The sequence below is a fragment of the Ovis aries genome, chromosome 5 (genome assembly GCF_016772045.2).
Source record: "Ovis aries strain OAR_USU_Benz2616 breed Rambouillet chromosome 5, ARS-UI_Ramb_v3.0, whole genome shotgun sequence".
NCBI classification, from domain to species: domain Eukaryota; kingdom Metazoa; phylum Chordata; class Mammalia; order Artiodactyla; family Bovidae; genus Ovis; species Ovis aries.
The window spans coordinates 50,058,809-50,079,711 of record NC_056058.1 but is presented as its reverse complement, the minus strand read 5'-3'; the positions used below and the strand labels follow the sequence as shown (position 1 = coordinate 50,079,711).

The 20,903-nt window shown below is 40.8% G+C and overlaps 1 protein-coding gene across 2 annotated transcripts; it reads right to left on the bottom strand.

The window, feature by feature from the left end:
• Positions 1–1,330: 1,330 nt before the first annotated feature.
• Positions 1,331–10,005, bottom strand: LOC105608309 (protocadherin gamma-A1-like). 2 transcript variants are annotated; one of them, XM_060416536.1, is made up of 2 exons: positions 9,614–10,005; positions 1,331–8,305 (listed from the first exon to the last, which is right to left on the bottom strand). In XM_060416536.1, exon 2 carries the CDS (start codon positions 5,271–5,273, stop codon positions 2,841–2,843), a length of 2,433 nt encoding a protein of 810 aa, XP_060272519.1. In that variant the 5' UTR covers positions 5,274–8,305; positions 9,614–10,005; the 3' UTR covers positions 1,331–2,840. The 2 variants fall into 2 exon arrangements, with proteins under 2 accessions (XP_060272519.1, XP_060272520.1); XM_060416537.1 differs by having other exon boundaries at positions 1,331–7,734.
• Between the last annotated feature and the right edge of the window lie 10,898 nt (positions 10,006–20,903).

The following is a 20,903-nucleotide window of genomic DNA, read 5'->3' as shown; positions in this document are numbered from 1 at the left end:
TGGATCCTAAAGGGTATGACCGAATCAAGAAAGGCTAGAATAGTGTTCTAGAACCTTAGTACAAATGCTTGGAGTGAGAGGCAGCATAAACATGAAGGAAACTGAAGGTGGTTTGTTCTCTTTCCAAGATTGTTTTGGCTATTTGAGGTCCCTTGATGCCCCATATGAATTTTGGGATAGACTTTTTTCTACTTATAAAAAAGGCATTGGGATTTTGATAGCCATTGAATTGAATCTGTAGATTGCTTTGGATAGTTCTATAAGTTTTTGACAAATATTCTTTGTCAGTTTAAGTACATTTCCTTCAGTTTTCAGTTTGCTAAAAGATTTTAATCATGTGTTGAATGTTCTCAAGACCTTTATTATGCCTCTATTGAAATGAACAGCTTTTATCTTTAATCTTTTCATATGAAATTTTATATTAGATTTTCTTATACTGAAATATTCTTGCATCCACAACTAATAAATCCCATTTAGTCACAAGTCACAGTAGATAGGACTTAGAATCAATTCTTCAGCAAGATCGTACACTTCTGGTCTTATTTCAGTCTTTTTGCCTTTTGAGTTCTTCCCTGTTGAACTTTTTTCATTTTCAATCCATTCCTCTGAGAACACTGATGAAATATTTATTGGAAACAATTCTTATCAACTCATCATGTTTTCCAATAGAACCTCTAGTTTGTTTCTTAAAACTTTTTCTTCAGCAGTCTTTTGATACTTTTGAGTCTCATTAAGTAACCACTTGACATCCGTTATTTGCAGTTTCTCTAAAGATTTTTCTGTTTGTCTTTGACAACATTTGGTTTTACACAGTATATTATTTCCCACTCATGCTTCTTGCTTCGTGTTAAGCTGTTTTATTTTTTCCCAGTCTCACTTGCTTTTCCTTTTCTTTTTCCAGGTCTTTGTCTATAATCAGAATTTTGGGTCTTCTTTTAAGATCTCTAAAATGAATTTTAGTCTTGCTATCTGCCTAGCCAATATTAGTCCCAGCACTTGACTTGACAGAAGATTCAGTTTCTCCCCACTAGTGTCAGCTTCTATTGCTTCACCATCAGAATTCTTCCTGGTTTGCATTTCAATAATTTATACTCTGTTTCCTTTCCTGTTATTTTCTTTATACTGATATTATATATTTTTTGCTTTATTTCTTGATTGTTGAGCTAACTTCACTAATTTTAATAATCTGTTTTTTGAAATTCTTATGGTTGTCTGTAAACTTAACCCTAAATATCTTTTAGAGGCATTCCACAATTTTAAATAAATAATATTTTAATTTTTGAGTTTTTATTTCCATTGTGATTTTTTAAGTCCAATAGTAGTTTAGTGGTATAGATTTAAATGCCCATTTTGTTTTATTTTAAAATATTTGCTTTGTGATTTTTCCAGCTTTACAATTTTAAATAAAATTTTAAGATACTTAAAGTGTACAACATGATGATTTGATACATATACACACTGTGAAAGGATTCCTCCTACTGAGCTAATAATACATTCATCACTTTACATACTTACCTTTGTGTGTATGAGAGAATTAAATTACACTCAGCAAATCTCTATTATACAATGTAATGTTATCAACTATAGTCTCCATGCTATACATTGGGTCCTACAGCCTTATTCATCTTACAATGCAAGGTCTGTACCTTTTTATCATTAATAACTCTCCCCTATCCCCCTACCACCCACTTTGTGACTTAAGCACATGTTATAAAGCATGTATATTATTGGTACTTTGAAATTTTCTCTGCCATTTTTTGTGCATGTGATGATTATGTATTAAATTGTTGTAGATTCTCCATATTTTCATATAAAAATGGTCATTCTATATTTGTTGTGTATAAGATTGTATACAGATTTGTCCAATCAAGATAAGTCCAAGACCAGAATTCCTGCTTTAGTGTTAGCCTGGCTCACCACTTTCTTCCCATCTTTGGCCCATTTATTTATTTATTTTTATTTGTGCCTTATTATGCTTTTGCTTTTTTCATTTCATATTTTATGTATCTCTTTAATTTATTGGAACAGAGTATTTTAAAGCATGGACTTATGATACATTTCTTGTGAAGAGCTAATACATTAAAGTGGAAGATACATTTGATTTTTGTTAGTTGTTTACATTATAGGCATAATATACAAGTCAGGAGGCTTCAAACTATTTCTCATGTTGCAGAGGAAATTTTCTGTCGTCCATTTTATTACTTCATTTTGTAACTTACTTAAACATTTGGTGTATTCTTGAGTGTGCATAAAACATATAAAAATAAATGAGCAAAAGGGCTGAAATATTCAACAATAGTTTAAATTTTCAGGTTACCTAAATTTCCATAATTTTATGTTAACACAACTTAAAATACTACTTTAGACCATCTTTACCTCTTCAAATATTCCCAAATAAAACAGCACCCCAACAGATGACATATACATTAAATTTAGGAATAGATGAGATATTTATAATCTAAGGATATCTGAAAACAGAATCAGTCACATAAATATTTGTAGACCTAGTCAGACTCTATCACTGTCAGATAAGAGCATGGTAAAGAAAAAATTACTTGGCCAGAAGCAAGCAAGAAAACGTTAGAAGCTAAATCTCCTTGTTTCTGATGCAATGCTCTTTCCACAACTCTGTCCCAACCAACTACATTATGATTAATTATGATCTTTTCAATGAAAGAACAATTATAAATATACTTGGATAGAAACAATAATGATTTCCCAGGATCTGTAAATATAAACACAAAGACAAACACAAAGATGGGAAATAGAGACTTTTTAGCAGTAAAGAGTGAAAGCAAGTAAGTAAACACAGAAATTATTTTTTTCTAGATAAAAATTTACTACAAAAGATTTACCTGAGAAAATGTTTCCTTTTTGTCTTCAAGTAAAGACTGGGGTACTGACAAAAAATCTTTTTTCTCACCACTCTCCTGACTGATGAGCGTGTCGGCGTAGTTGGGCTGCGGGAAGATCACGTGACTCCCCCGAGAGTCCGCGGTGAGCGAGACCTCGTGCGAATAGGTCTGCAGGAAAGCCCGCACCCCGTCCACGCCCACAAAGTGAGAGGCGGGCAAGCCCGCTAATACACTTGCTGAAGTCTGCGCACGCAGTCTGTGCCAGCGTCGCAACCTGAGCACCAGCAACGCGATGACAAAGGCGAGGAAGACGCAGGAGACCGCGGCCACAGCCACTACCAAGTGCAGCGTGAAGCTGGAGTTGTCCGGGTGGGAGGAAGTTTCAATGCTGTCCAAGTCGGCCAGCACTTCTGGAATGCTGTCAGCAACAGCTACGGTGAACGTGATGGTGGCCGAGAGAGGGGGCTGGCCGTGATCCTGGACTGCCACCACCAAGCTCTGCTTGAGCGCGTCTCTGTCTAGCAGGGCCCGCGCTGTGCGCACCTCGCCCGTGTGCAGCCCCACCGCGAAGAGTCCCGGCTCGCTGGCCTTGAGTAGGCGGTAAGATAGCCAGGAGTTCTGGCCAGAGTCTCTGTCCACTGCCACCACCTTGGTGACCAGGTAGCCTGGTTCTGCAGAGCGGGGTGCCAGCTCCACACCCGTGGAACCATCCGTGGGGAGTGCAGGATACAGGATTTCAGGTGTGTTGTCATTCTGGTCCAGCACAAATATGCTCACAGACACGTTGCTGCTGAGTGGTGGGTTCCCACTGTCACGAGCCATCAATCTCAAATGCAGGTCCTGGAACTGCTCATAGTCAAACGATCGCAACGCATATAGGACTCCAGTGTCTGAGTTGATGGAGATATAGGAGGATAGAGGCACTCCTTGGATGGTGTCCTCCACCAGGGAATAAGTGACCTGTGCATTCTCATTACTGTCGGCATCATGGGCTGTCACGCAGAAAATGGAGGCACCTCTGGGGTTGTTTTCTAAAATGTAGGTGGAGTAGAAGTCTTGGGGGAAGACAGGGGGGTTGTCGTTGATATCTGTCACTTGCAGTGAAATGTGTGTTTCAGTAGATAGAATCGGAGTTCCCTGATCTGTGGCTGTTACTGTAATGTTGTACTGGGAGGTAAGTTCTCTATCCATTGTTTTTTCTGTCACCAAACGGTAATAATTATCATCTAACTTTTCTAATTTAAAGGGTAGATTTCCAGAAATGGAACATGAAGTGTGACCATTGTCTCCGGAGTCCTGGTCATGCACACTGATAAGAGCAATTATGGCCCCAGGAGGAAAGTTTTCTGGGACTGAAGTGGTGACAGAGGTGATGGTTACCTCTGGGGCATTATCATTTATGTCCAGTACTTTGACCAGCACCTTAGCTCTGGCCATGAGGCCTGCACCATCCTGAGCTTGAATTTCCATTGGATAAATTGTGTATTCTTCAAAATCCAGAGGTTCTTGACTTGATATTTCTCCCGTGTAAGAATCCAAGTGAAATATCTGTGCCATTTTGTGGTCTATATTATGAAATGAATATGTTACTTCCCCATTGGCACCTTCATCTGGGTCCGTGGCTTTTACCATGAGCAGCCGAGTGCCTAGAGGCACGTTCTCGGGTACACTCGTGTGGTACACTGCTTGTGTAAACGCTGGAGGGTTGTCATTTGCATCCACCACCTGAACTCGAATTCGGAGGGTTCCTGAACGGGCTGGGTTGCCCCCATCAAAAGCAGTGAGGAGGAAGTGATGGACAGCTTCTTCTTCCCTGTCTAGGGGACTCTGCAGCACCATCTCTGGCTGTTGGGACCCATCAGATCCCTGTTGAGCATCCAGGGAGAAATGAGGGTTGGAGCTGAGCTGATAGCTCTGGAGCGAATTCATACCCACATCAAGGTCTTGCCCAGAAGGCAGGGGGATCCTGGTACCTGGCGCAGTTATCTCATTCATTTTAAATTCCACTTCTTCTAACTGGAATTCAGGAGTGTTGTCATTAATATCAATTATTTCCACTTCAACAGGGAAAAGCTTCATTTTATCCTCTACTAAGACATTAAAACTCACCAGACACCGCACGCTCTGAGCGCAGAGCTCTTCCCGGTCTATCCTGCCCGCCGTGACCAAGCTGCCGCTTCGCAGGTTCAGAGCAAAGAGCTGCTTCCTACCTCTGGAGACGATTCGGACTCCGCGCTCCATCAGCTCCTGGGGTTGTAGCCCTAGATCCTTGGCGATGTTGCCCACAAAAAAACCTTTGTCTGTCTCTTCTGACACCGAGTAGCGGATCTTCCCAGCCTGGGCTTCCAACAACAGCCCCAGAAAAACGAACAGTAGGACCAGCCTGCGGCAGCCGAGCACCTTCACTCGAATCGCCATTGCTCTCTTGCTTCGTAATCTCTCAGTCCGGCACCAAGAGTATTGTTTACCTGCTCTCTGAGTCTAAATTAACAGAATTTTATTTTCAGGAGAATTCAGAGCAGAAAGTGGTCCAGAAGTATGATCAGGGCAGCCTCAGAGAGACTTTTCAATCCGGCAGTGATGGTGGTTCAAGAAGTCCCCCTCCCGCCCTGGGTGTATGCGTGCTGTCTTCATCTTCCAGACTGGTGAACAGCGGCACCCAGAGTCCTAACCAGTTACTGCACTCCTAGATAACACTTGAACTTTCTCTTCTCATTCAGCTACTACGTTTCCTTAAGTCTTAGTTTATTGTCGAGAAACTCGCTAAGCATAATACATTAACACTATGAAAAGGAGAAACTACTATGTTCATTAATTAATTACAACTACTTATTGCTAAATTGTATCATACAGTAGAATCCAAGCTCTGTTGGATATTCTAGTAGGATTCCCAAACTACCTGGGAATTCCCAAGCATTCCCTGTTTGCTATTCAGGAAATAACACAAAGGAGACTAATCATCCCTCCACCTCTGGAGTGTATGTTGACCGCCTAGTCATTTCATAAGCCATAGAGAAGAGTAACTGCCCTTTGACTAGAGGATGAAAAAAAAAAACTAAAAGGAAAAAATAAAATTTCAGAGTGTAAGCAAGACTTTCAGAGAAGGCAATGGCACCCCACTCCAGTACTCTTGCCTGGAAAATCCCATGGATGGAGGAGCTTGGTAGGCTGCAGTCCATGGGGTCGCTAAGAGTCAGAAACCACTGAGCGACTTCACTTTCACTTTTCACTTCTATGCATTGGAGAAGGAAATGGCAACCCACTCCAGTGTTCTTGCCTGGAGAATCCCAGGGACGGGGGAGCCTTGTGGGCTGCTGTCTATGGGGTCGCACAGAGTCGGATATGACTGAAGCGACTTAGCAGCAGCAGCAGAAGCAAGGCTTTAACACATTGGACTGTCCTATTTCCTATATGTTGTGCTCTGAATATCTTTAGCAGAAATCTTGGGCGTTTTGAAGGACATATTTTTTACTCCATCCTATTTTTCTTTTACTGTAGTATCTATGTATTATGTGCATTTAAAAAGACCTTTAATATGGAATTTAAAAAGACCTTTAACTCAGCTGAAAATAATACATTTTGAATAAAATAACACTAGGCTGGGTCTTCCCTGGCAGTCCAGTGATTAGGACTCTGTGCTTCCCCTACAACGGACATGGATTCAATCCCTGATCCAGGCACTAAGAGTTGTGGCCAAAAACCCAAACCAAACCAAACAAAAAACACTGGGTTCTTGACATTTCATTGGAAAAATGTCACATGAGTATCTAATTTAGACTTTAAGAGACATAAGAGGCAGTGATATTATTTTTCAAAACTGAAAATAAAAATGCCACATCTTTATTTTTAGATAGTCTGTATAGAATAACACGTATTTTCCTACATCCACACTTAATACATTCTCCAAAAGAAGTTGGTTTTCTAAAGTAGCAAGATTTTAAAACTATACTGCCTTCATTCTTTTACTCATTGCAAAATTAGTAAATGGTTACTAACTAAAATGTCTCAGACTTAGTGTCATTTATTTAAACTTACACAAAAGTTAGGAAAGAATGATCTCTGCATTCTAGAGGCTGACATTTTTCAGGAACAAATTGGGCCAGATATTGGCAGCCAGCCCATGGACACCATGACTGAGAAGGGTCTGGAAAATGAGGAAAGAAAGGAAACAAAGGCCAGAATAGTCTTGGGAGAGAGAATCTATGTTCTTATATAACCAAATCTACAATTTTCCATTTCTCAAAGACAAGTATAATGGAGCCCAAGAGCAGAAACTTAAAGATGCCGTGAACTTCCTTCACTATTTCAAAGAAAGAACTCTTCAACAGGAAATATAACTTCTCAGACCATGCATTAATAGGCACAAAATTTTGCCCACAGGAATTTTCTGGCTAATGAAACAAATCAAAATATACATAGAAACTAGCAAGAGAATTTGTAGAGCTCCCCACACCCCTAAAGACAACAAAAGTAAGCAGAACTGCTTACAGCAGGATAGTTATGAAGTAAAAGTGTTAAAATTCACACATATACATTTAAATCCAATGTAATATTTAAGGCTTCACTGATTGTACTACAGAAACTATCCAGTTAAAAGGTTTCCGAGTTAATTTGAAGAAATTAACATTGCAAGATCTGAAGCCAAGCCATGTATTGACAGTAGAATACGGCAAATCTCTCCTGCTAAAGTGGGAGCAACTCCAAATCCAGGCTTGGACCAGGCTGAAAGCAGGGCTGGAAGAGCAGTGCAGGCACTGGGCTATGGCCAGAGTCACTGTAGGAAGAAGAGCATGGAGATCAAGGCCAAAAGGCCATAACCAGGTAAAACTGCAGCTCTGGTAGGAGGTGCCGGGTGGTCACGGAAGTCTGTCCATAGCTCCTGCAAAGACCAGCGGCAGTGTGACGAATATTGTCATTGAGCACAGTGACCAGCAAGTCCCCGAGAGCAACATCCCTGTCATCCATAGTGCCCCAGTGGACAACTCACTCTTGGGCATCCTCAGGTTGAAGAGTTGGATCAGGTGGTCTGAAGCACCTGACAGGACAGTCAGGTGTTGTGCCCAGTCAGTGTCCATCTTGGCGACCAGGTAGTCGGGCTGCACAGTAAGCAGTGCCCCACTGAAAAGGGACACAACTTCCAGGTGCAACTCCTGGCATAGCGAGTGTTCTCTAAGTTTTGGCAGTGGTAGTCCACTATTACAGGCTGACTCAGGATGTCACTGAGCCCTGGTCGAGGGGCATAGCATCAGCTCAAAGGTAGGCTGCAGTGAACACCATTGTGCTCTACACTCGCTGACATGTCAGACAACAGCACCAGGTCACTGGTCAGGAAAAACAGGATGCACTTAGGGCACCAAATTTTTGAGTTGGAAGCACTAAAGTGTGCAATGGATGGGGCGCTGGGTGAGTGCTCTCAGTCTTCTGGACCATACAGTAGACCTGTTGGAAAACTAGAGCATTTTTGGTGATGTGGGTTATATTCAGGCTGTTGCTTGTGTGGGAGGAGAGGGACAGCTTGTCCTGTCAGTTAGCTCATAATTCCAAATCAGCCCCCAGTTTAGAACTTCATCTGCCAGTGGTTTACAAAGAATTACTAATTCTCACTGGTGAATTGTTTGGCTCTCTGTTTATTACTCTCTAGAATATCTTTCAACTGCTCTTTTCAAGCAAGTCTCTGAGTCCTGTTGTTTTGATTACACCAACAACAGTTCTTATCTCTAATAGGACTAAACATCCAGCTGAAAGTCATCTGCACTGCTATAGTTCTCAACTCCAATTCAACCAGGATTGTGAAAAAGGCCCTTAACTGTCCCGTCTTCTATTCTATGCTGTGATGTAACTGTCATTCTTCAAAATCAAAGACAAGTGCCGTCATTATGGAATATATTCTGTATGCCTGGTGAGACTGTGAAAAGTGGAGGAGAACTCTACCTTAAGGGTGTCATCTAGCTCCGCAGGGATCACCTGAAGAATGCAGACAAGGAGGTTCTCTGGCAGACAGACTGCTGTACTCTTGTAGCTCATTATGGGAGGACTGGCTTTGGCATCCAAGACCTGCATCTTCCCCTGAATCTCCTCTTAACCACTAAGTGATGACAGCTCTGCTACACTGGTCCAGATTTTCCCAATAAATAACCAGAGAATTTACTGCCCCAGTGTTCTCTTTTACTTTTGGCAGTGAGAGAGCTGTCTAACTGAAACTAATCTGATAAACTTGTAGAGAATTACTTGCGGCATCCATATCTACTTCAGTTTGGAAGTAAACTTTGCTCCTATTAAGACAGGATTCCAGAATTTTCAATACAAAATGGCTGTGCTCAAAGCCATATGTTATTTATATCTAGGGTAAATTATTGTTGGTTAGTTGCTAAGTCGTGTCCTACTCTTTTGCAACCCCATGGACTATCGCCCACCAGGCTCCTCTGTCCATGGTATTTCCCAGGCAAGAATACTGGAGTGTGTTGCCATTTCCTTCTCCAGGGGATCTCTTCAACCCAGGGATGGAACCTGCGCCTCCTGCATTGGCAAGCAGATTGTTTACCATTGAGCCACCAGGGAAGCCCTACTTTATAGAAATAGTTTACATAAAATATATAAATATATAAAATATAAATATAAAATATTTATATATTTTTATTATATAAAAAAATTTCCAGTGACGCTTCAGAATTCAAGGGTCCTAGGGACTCCCTTTGGCCTATTGGCTACATCTATCCTGTCATTCTTTTGCTCCTCCCTGCTCCTTGCTCAGCACTCACCCATGGTTCTGGTCACCGAGTAGATCTTTGGCGCGAATCCCCACTTTTAAATCCTTGGCTACATCTCCCGGAAGGAATCTCACAGTGCCTCTTCTGCGCAGTTCACTAAGGTGAACAAAGACATCGGGAAAGGAAAGAGCGTTTCCTTCGCTCCCGCGTCTTCCCTGTAAGGAGACTTCCATCTCTTCTTGATGCTGCTTTGAAGGTCTGAATACATCTCACTACAGCTGCTTCTCGGATTACCAAAGTGCGCTGGAAAGAAAAGGCAGCGGCTCTTTCTCACCTTCTAGACCCAGATATCTGGAGCAGATTGCGGGAGAGATGGTGTGCAGAGTCTGCTCCTGGTGCATTTCTCAAAAGTCTGCGGACATTGCTGCGTCAGAATAGCTAGTGGACCCCTTTGTTTCACTCCAGCCACGGATTGGCCGACAGCGGCACCCAGAGGTCCAGTAGGATATCTACCGCTTGTTATTTCTGAAAGTCCTCCTTTATTTCCGGGATTTATTTTAAAATACCAGTTAATTCAGTATAAAGGCTACCGGTCACTATCTCTTTTTGACAAAATATTAATAAAATGGTCTTTCTACAAAATTTAAAACAAATGTTTAAATTTATTAAAATTCACATCAGCTTAACATTCTTACACAATTTCCCTCCTGACATTTTCTTTTGAAGAATACTACTGAAGTTTCTTTTTCTTAAACATTTTTTACTCAAGAAATTATCCATTGTAAAAACAATTTTACATTAGAAAAGGAAATTCTTACTGTATATTGTATAATATAAAAGAAATCACCACTATAAAAAGTAGAAAATACCGACAAAAAATTTAAAGTATCAGTAATTGCATTATTCAATTATGATTTTACATAAAACAAAATTTACCAACATAACCATTTTAAGTGTACAGTTTAGTAGTATTAAGTACATTCATAGTGTCATGCAACTATCACAATTATCCATCTCCGGAATTCTTTTTTATCTCATAAAACTGAAACCGTTTACCCATTAAATGGCAATTCCTCATTCTCCTCTTTCTCTAGCCCCTGGCAAACATCAGTCTACTTGCTGTCTCTATGATTTTGACTATTCTAAACAACTTATATAAGTGGAATCAAACAGTATTTGTCTTTTTTTACTTGCCTATTTTACATAGCATATATCCTCAAAGTTCATCCGTGTTGCAGTATTATGTCACAATTTCCTTCCTTTTTAAAAAGAGTATGAGGTTCCTAAAAAAATTAAAAACAGAACTACCACATGATGCAGCAATTCCATTTCTGGGTATGTTTCTGAAAATAACAATAATAACAGCAACAACACTAACTTGGAAAGATTAAGCACCACTATTTTCACTGCAGCACCATTCACAATGGCCAAGAAATGGAAGCAACCTAAGTGTCCAACAATAAATGAATAGATAAATAAGATGCGGTATATATATGTCTACATATGGCATATGTACACTGCCATAAATAAAAACAAAATCTTGGGCTTCCCTGGTGGTCCAGTGGTTAAGAATGGTCTTGCAATGCAAGGGACACTGTTCCATCTCTGGTCCCAGAAGATCCCACATGCTCTGCAGCAACTAAGCCCATGTGCCACAACTACTGAAGCCCTTGAACATGCTCCACAATAAGAGAAGCCAGGGAAATGAGAAGCCTGTGCACCGCAACAAAGTTTTGCTCCCTAAACTAGAGAAAGCCCAAGTGCAGCAATGAAGAGTCACTATAGCCAAAAAATAAACAAATAAATCTTTTAAAAAATCTTGTCATTTGCTACTATATAGATGGACATAGAGGATATAATGCTAAGTGAAGTAAGTCAAACAGAAAAAGACAAATCCCATATGATTTCACTTATATGTGGAACCGAAAAAAGAAAAACATAAAACAAACAGATGCAAAATAAATGAGTCACAAGGATGAAATCGATAGCATGGGGAATACAATATAGTCAATAAAATCATAATAACTTTGTGCGGTTTCGGACAGCAACTAGACGAACAGTGGCGGTGATTATGTTGTAATGTACAGAAATACTGAATGATTATGTTGTACACCTGGAACTAATATAGTGTTGTAGGTCAGAGGGCAGACACATTGAAACCATAATCACATAAAACTAGTCAATCTGATCACACGGACCACAACCTTGTCTAACTCAATGAAACTAAGCCATGCCGTGTGGGGCCACCCAAGACAGGCGGGTCATGGTGGAGAGGTCTGACAGAATGTGGTCCACTGGAGAAGGGAATGGCAAACCACTTCAGTATTCTTGCCTTGAGAACTCCATGAACAGTATGAAAAGGCAAAATGATAGGATACTGAAAGACAAACTCCCCAGGTCGGTAGGTGCCCAATATGCTACTGGAGATCAGTGGAGAAATAACTCCAGAAAGATGAAGGGATGGAGCCAAAGCAAAAACAATACCCACTTGTGGATGTGACTGGTGATAGAAGCAAGGTCCGATGCTGGAAAGAGCAATACTGCATAGGAACCTGGAATGTTAGGTCCATGAATCAAGGCAAATTGCAAGTGGTCAAACAGGAGACGGCAAGAGTGAATGTCGACATTCTAGGAATCAGCGAACTAAAATGGACTGGAATGGGTGAATTTAACTCAGATGACCATTATATCTACTACTGCGGGCAGGAATCCCTTAGAAGACATGGAGTAGCCATCATGGTCAACAAAAGAGTCCAAAATGCAGTACTTGGATGCAATCTCAAAAACGACAGAATGATCTCTGTTTGTTTCCAAGGCAAACCATTCAATCTCACAGCAATCCAAGACTATGCACCAACCAGTAATGCTGAAGAAGCTGAAGTTGAATGGTTCTATGAAGACCTACAAGACCTTGTAGAACTAACACCCAAAACAGATGTCCTTTTCATCATAGGGGACTGGAATGCAAAAGTAGGAAGTCAAGAAACACCTGGGGTAACAGGCAAATTTGGCCTTGGAATATGGAATGAAGCAGGGCAGAGGCCAATAGAGTTTTGCAAAGAGAACGCACAGGTCAAAGCAAACACCCTCTTCCAACAACACAAGAGAAGACTCTACACATGGCCATCACCAGATGGTCAACACCGAAATCAGACTGATTATATTCTTTGCAGCCAAAGATGGAGAAGCTCTATACAGTCAGCAAAAACAAGACCGGGAGCTGACTGTGGCTCAGATCATGAACTCCTTATTACCAAATTCAGACTTACATTGAAGACTGTAGGGAAAACCACTAGACCGTTCAGGTATGACCTAAATCAAATCCCTTATGATTATACAGTGGAAGTGAGAAATAGATTTAAGGGCCTAGATCTAATAGAGTGCCTGAAGAACTATGGATGGAGGTTCGTGACATTGTACAGGAGACAGGGATCAAGACCATCCCCATGGAAAAGAAATGCCAAAAAGCAAAATGGCTGTCTGGGGAAGCCTTACAAATAGCTGTGAAAAGAAGAGAAGTGAAAAGCCAAGGAGAAAAGGAAAGATATAAGCATCTGAATTCAGACTTCCAAAGAATAGCAAGGAGAGATAAGAAGGCCTTCCTCAGTGATCAATGCAAAGAAACAGAGGAAAAGAACAGAATGGGAAAGACTAGAGATCTCTTCAAGAAAATTAGAGATACCAAGGGAACATTTCATGCAAAGATGGGCTCGATAAAGGACAGAAATGGTATGGACCTAACAGAAGCAGAAGATATCATGAAGAGGTGGCAGGAATGGACAGAAGAACTGTTCAAAACAGATCTTTATGACCAGGATAATCACGATGGTGTGATCACTCACCTAGAGCCAGACATCTTGGAATGTGAAGTTAAGTGGGCCTTAGAAAGCATCTCTACGAATAAAGCTAGTGAAGGTGATGGAATTCCAGTTGAGCTATTTCAAATCCTGAAAGATGATGCTGTGGAAGTGCTGCACTCAATATGCCAGCAAATTTGGAAAACTCAGCAGTGGCCACAGGACTGGAAAAGGTCAGTTTTCATTCCAATCCCAAAGAAAGGCAATGCCAAAGAATGCTCAAACTACCGCACAATTGCACTCATCTCACATGCTAATAAAGTAATGCTCAAAATTCTCCAAGCCAGGCTTCAGCAATATGTGAACTGTGAACTTCCAGATGTTCAAGATGGTTTTAGAAAAGGCAGAGGAACCAGAGATCAAATTGCCAACATCCGCTGGATCATGGAAAAGCAAGAGAGTTCCAGAAAAACATCTATTTCTGCTTTATTGACTATGCCAAAGCCTTTGACTGTGTGGATCACAATAAACTGTGGAAAATTCTGAAAGAGATGGGAATACCAGACCATCTGACCTGCCTCTTGAGAAATGTGTATGCAGGTCAGGAAGCAACAGTTAGAACTGGACATGGAACAACAGACTGGTTCCAAATAGGAAAAGGAATATGTCAAGGCTGTATATTGTCACCCTGCTTATTTCACTTATATCCAGAGTACATCATGAGAAATGCTGAGCTGGAGGAAGCACAACCTGGAATCAAGATTGCCAGGAGAAATATCCATAACCTCAGATATGCAGATGACACCACCCTTATGACAGAAAGTGAAGAGGAACTAAAGAGCCTCTTGATGAAAGTGAAAAAGTTGGCTTAAAGCTCAACATTCAGAAAACGAAGATCATGGCATCTGGTCCATCAATTCATGGGAAATAGTTGGGGAAACAGTGTCAGACTTTATTATTTTGGGCTCCAAAATCACTGCAAATGTTGATTGCAGCCATGAAATTAAAAGACGCTTACTCCTTGGAAGGAAAGTTATGACTGACCTAGATAGCATATTAAGAAACAGAGACAAAAAAAAAAAAAAAAACCAGAGACATTACTTTGCCAACAAACGTCCGTCTAGTCAAGGCTATGGTTTTTCCAGTAGTCATGCATGGATGTGAGAGTTGGACTGTGAAGAAAGCTGAGGGCCGAAGAATTGATGCTTTTGAACAGTGGTGTTGGAGAAGACTCTTGAGATTCCCTTTGACTGCAAGGAGATCCAACCAGTCCGTTCTAAAGGAAATCAGTCCTGGGTGTTCATTGGAAGGACTGATGCTAAAGCTGAAACTCCAATACTTTGGCCACCTCATGTGAAGAGTTGACTTATTGGAAAAGACTCTGCTGTTGGGAGGGATTAGGGGCAGGAGGAGAAGGGGACGACAGAGGATGAGATGGCTGGATGGCATCACTGAATCAGTGGACGTGAGTTTGGGTGAACTCCAGGAGTTGGTGATGGACAGGGAGGCCTGGCGTGCTGCGATTCATGGGGTCGCAAAGAGTCAGACACGACTGAGCGACTGAACTGAACTGAACTGAACTGAACTGAGGTCAATTATATTTCAATTAAAAAAAGAATTTCCTTTCTTTTTAAAGCTGAATAATATTCCATTGTATGTACACATACCACATTTTGCTTATGCATTCACTGGTTGATAAATACCTTGGGTGTATCTAACTTTTAGCTATTGTGAATAATGCAGCTATGAACAAAGGCGATAAAGATCTCTTACAGACCCTGCTTTCAATTCTTTAGGGTATATACACAGAAGTGGAATTGATGGATCATATAGTAATTCTATTTTTAATTTTTTGAGGAACCACTGACAGTTTTTCACAGTGGCTATGCTATTTTACATCATTCCCACTAACAGTACACAAGGGTTTCCCAATTCTACATCCTCGACAATATTTATTATTTTCTGTTCTTTTTATAGCAGTCATCCTAGTGGGTATGAGGTAGTACCTCACTGTTGTTTTCATTTGCATTTCCCTATGGTTTTTCCTGTGGTCATGTATGGATGTGAGAGTTGGACTGTGAAGAGGCTGAGTGCCGAAGAATTGGTGCTTTTGAACTGTGGTGTTGGAGAAGACTCTTGAGAGTCCCTTGGACTGCAAGGAGATCCAACCAGTCCATCCTAAAGGAGATCAGTCCTGGGTGTTCATTGGAAGGAATGATGCTAAAACTGAAACTCCAGTACTTTAGCCACCTCATGCAAAGAGTTGACTCATTGGAAAAGATTCTGATGCTGGGAGGAATTGGGAGCAGGAGTAGAAGGGGATGACAGAGGATGAGATGGCTGGATGGCATCACTGACTCGATGGACGTGAGTATGAGTGAACTCCAGGAGTTGGTGATGGACAGGGAGGCCTGGTGTGCTGCGATTCATGGGGTCGCAAAGAGTCGGACAGGACTGAGCAACTGAACTGAACTGAACTGGATAATTAGTGATGTTGCTGCTACTGCTGCTAAGTCGCTTCAGTCGTGTCTGACTCTGTGCGACCCCATAGACGGCAGCCCACCAAGCTCCCCCATCTCCGGGATTCTCCAGGCAAGAACACTGGAGTGGGTTGCCATTTCCTCTCCAATGCATGAAAGTGAAAAGTGAAAGTGAAGTCACTCAGTCGTGTCTGACTCTTAGCGACCCCATGGACTGCAGCCCACAAGGCTCCGCGGTCCATGGGATTTTCCAGGCAAGAGTACTGGAGTGGAGCGCCATTGCCTTCTCCATTAGTAATGTTAAGCTTTAATCTTCTAATGTGCTTATTGGTCATTGTGTCCTTTTTGGAATTGTGTATATATATATATATATATATATATATATATATATATATATATACACACACACACACACACATACATACATGCTATTATAATCCTCATAATAATCCGCTCTCATGGATACTACTGATTACCTCTATAGACTGAATATTTATGTCCCCCTGCAAAACAATTCATTTGTTCAAAGTTAATCTATGTGATGGTATTGAGAGAGAGGGCTTTGGTGAGATGATTAGGTCATGAGAGTGGAGTCCTCATAAATGGCATTAGTGCCTCTGTAAAATGGGCCACAGAGAGTTCCCCCATCCCTTTCACCATGTGAGGTTACAGCAAAAAAACTACCACCTATGAATCAGGAAGCCTGCCCTCATCAGACATCAAAGCTGCCATTGCCTTTTTCAGACTTCTCAGCCTTCTGATCTGAGAAATAAATTTCCATTGATTATAAGCCACTCAAGTTATGGTATTTTGACACAGCAGCCCAAATAGATTATGACAGTTGCCCATGCCCTTTCCTCTCTACTAACACTTCCTTTTTAGAGGGCCATCCTCTGTGTACTTAAAGGGCAGCTGAACCTATTTACAGTGATAGTAAGTTCTGATAGATCTAAGCCCATACTGGTGATCTCATTGCTCTTGCCAGTGTTTAGTTAGGAATATGGCTTAAAGCAATTAATAATTAAAAAGTAGTCCTAGTGTGGGACTTTCCTGGTGGACTAGTGGTTAAGAATCCACCTTCAAATGCAGGGCACGTGGGTTCAATCCCTGGTCTGGGAAGTAAGACCCCAAAAAACACAACGAAGATCCTGAGTGTGGCAACTAAGACCCAACACAGACAAGTAAATAGATGTCTTTTTAAAAACCATGAGTTAAAAAATAACAAGCATGGGGCAAGGTTTCTCAACCCTGGTACTACTGCAATATTTTGAGTTAGATAACTTTGTTGTAGGGAGGATGTTTTATGCATTGTAGGATATTTAGCAGCACCCATGAGATGCCAGTAGATCCCACAGGTGCAACAATCAAAATGTCTCCAGACATCAATGAATGTCTCTTCCTCTCCACCATTTTGAAAATACAGGCTTAAGGTATTCCCCTGGTGACTATTATTGAGCCAGGGATAGGCATATAGTCTAAGCTGGTCCAATCAAACTGAAAGATTTTGGTTGGAAAGAACCACTCTCTGAATTTACCATGGACAAGGGAGGAAGTTCCTCAGTTACTGCTGGCAGGTTTCTTATGACCACAAACTTTGGAAGTTTACAAGGAGGTGAGGGTAAGGCTGAAAAAATTAGAAAATATAAATAAATGCTCATTCTCCAAAATTAGCAACAGTTAAACAATTCATGCCAGACCATGATTCTATCCTGCCTAGAGGCAGCCATACTTCTAGAACTACACTGTCTGATACTGTAACCACCCACCCACATGTGGCCATTGGGCTAGTGCTAGTCCAAACTGAAATGTGCCTTAAGTGTAAAATACACACCTGATTTTGAAGAGTCAGTAAAAAATACACTGATTACATGTTTAACAATATTTTTTGATAATTAGGTTAAATAAAATGCTATTGAAATTAATTTAATGTGCTTTTTTTTGGCATTTTAATGTGGCTGCTAGGTAATTTAACATACATATATAGCTTTCACCTATGGCTCACGTTGTATTTCTCTTGGACAGAGTTACTCTAGACTACCTAGTTTTTGAGATAACACATTTTCTTATTGTTTAAACCAGTGTAGGTTGACCTTTTTTCCTATAGAAAGCTTCCTGTTTGATACAAGAGGCTGCTACATTATTGTTAACCTGCTTTTCACTGATTATATACTGCTGGAACAGTATATAAGGTATATTTTGGGGGCAATTTCTATTTCCTCACTCCTATAATTTTCAGTTTCCAAAATATAAACAAGGCTTCTCCCAACACGACATAACCTCCATAGTATAAGGAACTTGAAAGTTTATTAAGAGGAATTTTCAAACATACAGCACTATCCTGATTGTGAGACTCCTTTATCACAGGTAGGAAGCACTTTGAGGCTAGTTCCCACAGTGGGGAATTTACTGCTTCACCGAAATATTTGGTTCACCAGTATCACAGATATTCTATGGAACAACCACAGGAGTGTAATTCTTTTATTAACTCAATGGTTTCTATATGTCAAATGGATTTGACGAAAAAAAAAAAACTGAATTTATCGACAGACATTAAGGTAATGGTGATATTGCAGTGCCCTTAGCTCTAGGATCAGTGTAATTACCCCTTATAAACAGCACTCAGAAAATGTATTAAACTCAAAGGCAGAAAGTATGTTTCACATTGAAGGAGGTAGATACTTTTGGGGTAACCTCAGTTGATTCTTTTAATTATCTCTGACAACCTTCTATTTCAAGGTTTACTAACTGAAATAGATCATAATCTTGGAAAATCTAAATTTCCCAGAATTTATCTCAAATTATTTTCAGTGACAAAGATATTTGAGCATCATAAAACTCACAGGCAATTGAAATGCAAAGCAACATTTGGATTATTTTCAGGTATAAGCATGGCCGGCCTCACATTTTATAGGATTAAATAAAGCATTATGCAGAGGCGAGCATGTTAAATTCATACCCGTGAGTTCTGCTAGACAATTCAGGTATGACCTAAATCAAATCCCTTATGATTATACAGTGGAAGTGAGAAATAGATTTAAGGGCCTAGATCTGATAGATAGAGTGCCTGATGAAGTATGGAATGAGGTTCCTGAAATTGTACAGGAGACAGGGATCAAGACCATCCCCATGGAAAAGAAATGCCAAAAAGCAAAATGGCTGTCTGGGGAAGCCTTACAAATAGCTGTGAAAAGAAGAGAAGTGAAAAGCCAAGGAGAAAAGGAAAGATACAAGGATCTGAATTCAGACTTCCAAAGAATAGCAAGGAGAGATAAGAAAGTCTTCTTCAGAGATCAATGCAAAGAAATAGAGGAAAAGAACGGAATGGGAAAGACTAGAGATCTCTTCAAGAAAATTAGAGATACCAAGGGAACATTTCATGGCCTCGATAAAGGACAGAAATGGTATGGACCTAACAGAAGCAGAAGATATTAAGAAGAGGTGGCAAGAATACACAGAAGAACTGTACAAAAAAGATCTTAATGACCCAGATAATCACGATGGTGTGATCACTCACCTAGAGCCAGACATCTTGGAATGTGAAGTCAAGTGGGCCATAGAAAGCATCACTACGAATAAAGCTAGTGGAGGTGATGGAATTCCAGTTGAGCTATTTCAAATCCTGAAAGATGATGCTGTGGAAGTGCTGCACTCAATATGCCAGCAAATTTGGAAAACTCAGCAGTGGCCACAGGACTGGAAAAGGTCAGTTTTCATTCCAATCCCAAAGAAAGGCAATGCCAAAGAATGCTCAAACTACCGCACAATTGCACTCATCTCACATGCTAATAAAGTAATGCTCAAAATTCTCCAAGCCAGGCTTCAGCAATATGTGAACTGTGAACTTCCAGATGTTCAAGCTGGTTTTAGAAAAGGCAGAGGAACTAGAGATCAAATTGCCAACATCCGCTGGATCATGGAAAAAGCAAGAGAGTTCCAGAAAAACATCTATTTCTGCTTTATTGACTATGCCAAAGCCTTTGACTGTGTGGATCACAATAAACTGTGGAAAATTCTGAAAGAGATGGGAATACCAGACCATCTGACCTGCCTCTTGAGAAACCTGTATGCAGGTCAGGAAGCAACAGTTAGAACTGGACATGGAACAACAGACTGGTTCCAAATAGGAAAAGGAATATGTCAAGGCTGTATATTGTCACCCTGCTTATTTCACTTATATCCAGAGTACATCATGAGAAACGCTGGGCTGAAAAAACACAAGCTGGAATCAAGATTGCCAGGAGAAATATCAATAACCTCAGATATGCAGATGACACCACCCTTATGGCAGAAAGTGAAGAGGAACTAAAGAGCCTCTTGATGAAAGTGAAAGAGGAAAGTGAAAAAGTTGTCTTAAAGCTAACATTCAGAAAACGAAGATCATGGCATCCGGTCCCATCACTTCATGGGAAATAGATGGGGAAACAGCGGACTTTATTTTTGGGGGCTCCAAAATCACTGCAGATCGTGACTGCAGCCGTGAAATTAAAAGACGCTTACTCCTTGGAAGAAAAGTTATGACCAACCTAGATAGCATATTCAAAAGCAGAGAAATTACTTTGCCGACTAAGGTCCATCTAGTCAGGGCTATGGTTTTTCCATCCGCCAATTATGGATGTGAGAGTTGGACTATGAAGAAAGCTGAGCAGTGAAGAATTGATGCTTTTGAACTGTGGTGTTGGAGAAGACTCTTGAGAGTCCCTTGGAATGTAAGGAGATCCAACCAGTCCATCCTAAAGGAGATTAGCCCTGGGTGTTCATTGGAAGGACTGATGTTGAAGCTGAAACTCCAATAGTTTGGTCACCTGATGCAAAGAGCTGACTCATTGGAAAAGACTGATGGTGGGAAAGATTGAGGGCAGGAGGAGAAGGGGACGACAGAGGATAAGATGGTTGGAATGCATCACCGACTCAACCGACATGGTTTTGGGTGGACTCTGGGAGTTGGTGATGGACAGGGAGGCCTGGCCTGCTGTGGTTCATGGGGTCCCAAAGAGTTGGACATCACTGAGCCACTGAACTGAACTGAACATTCTTCAACACGTTACAGAACAAAGAACTAAAGCA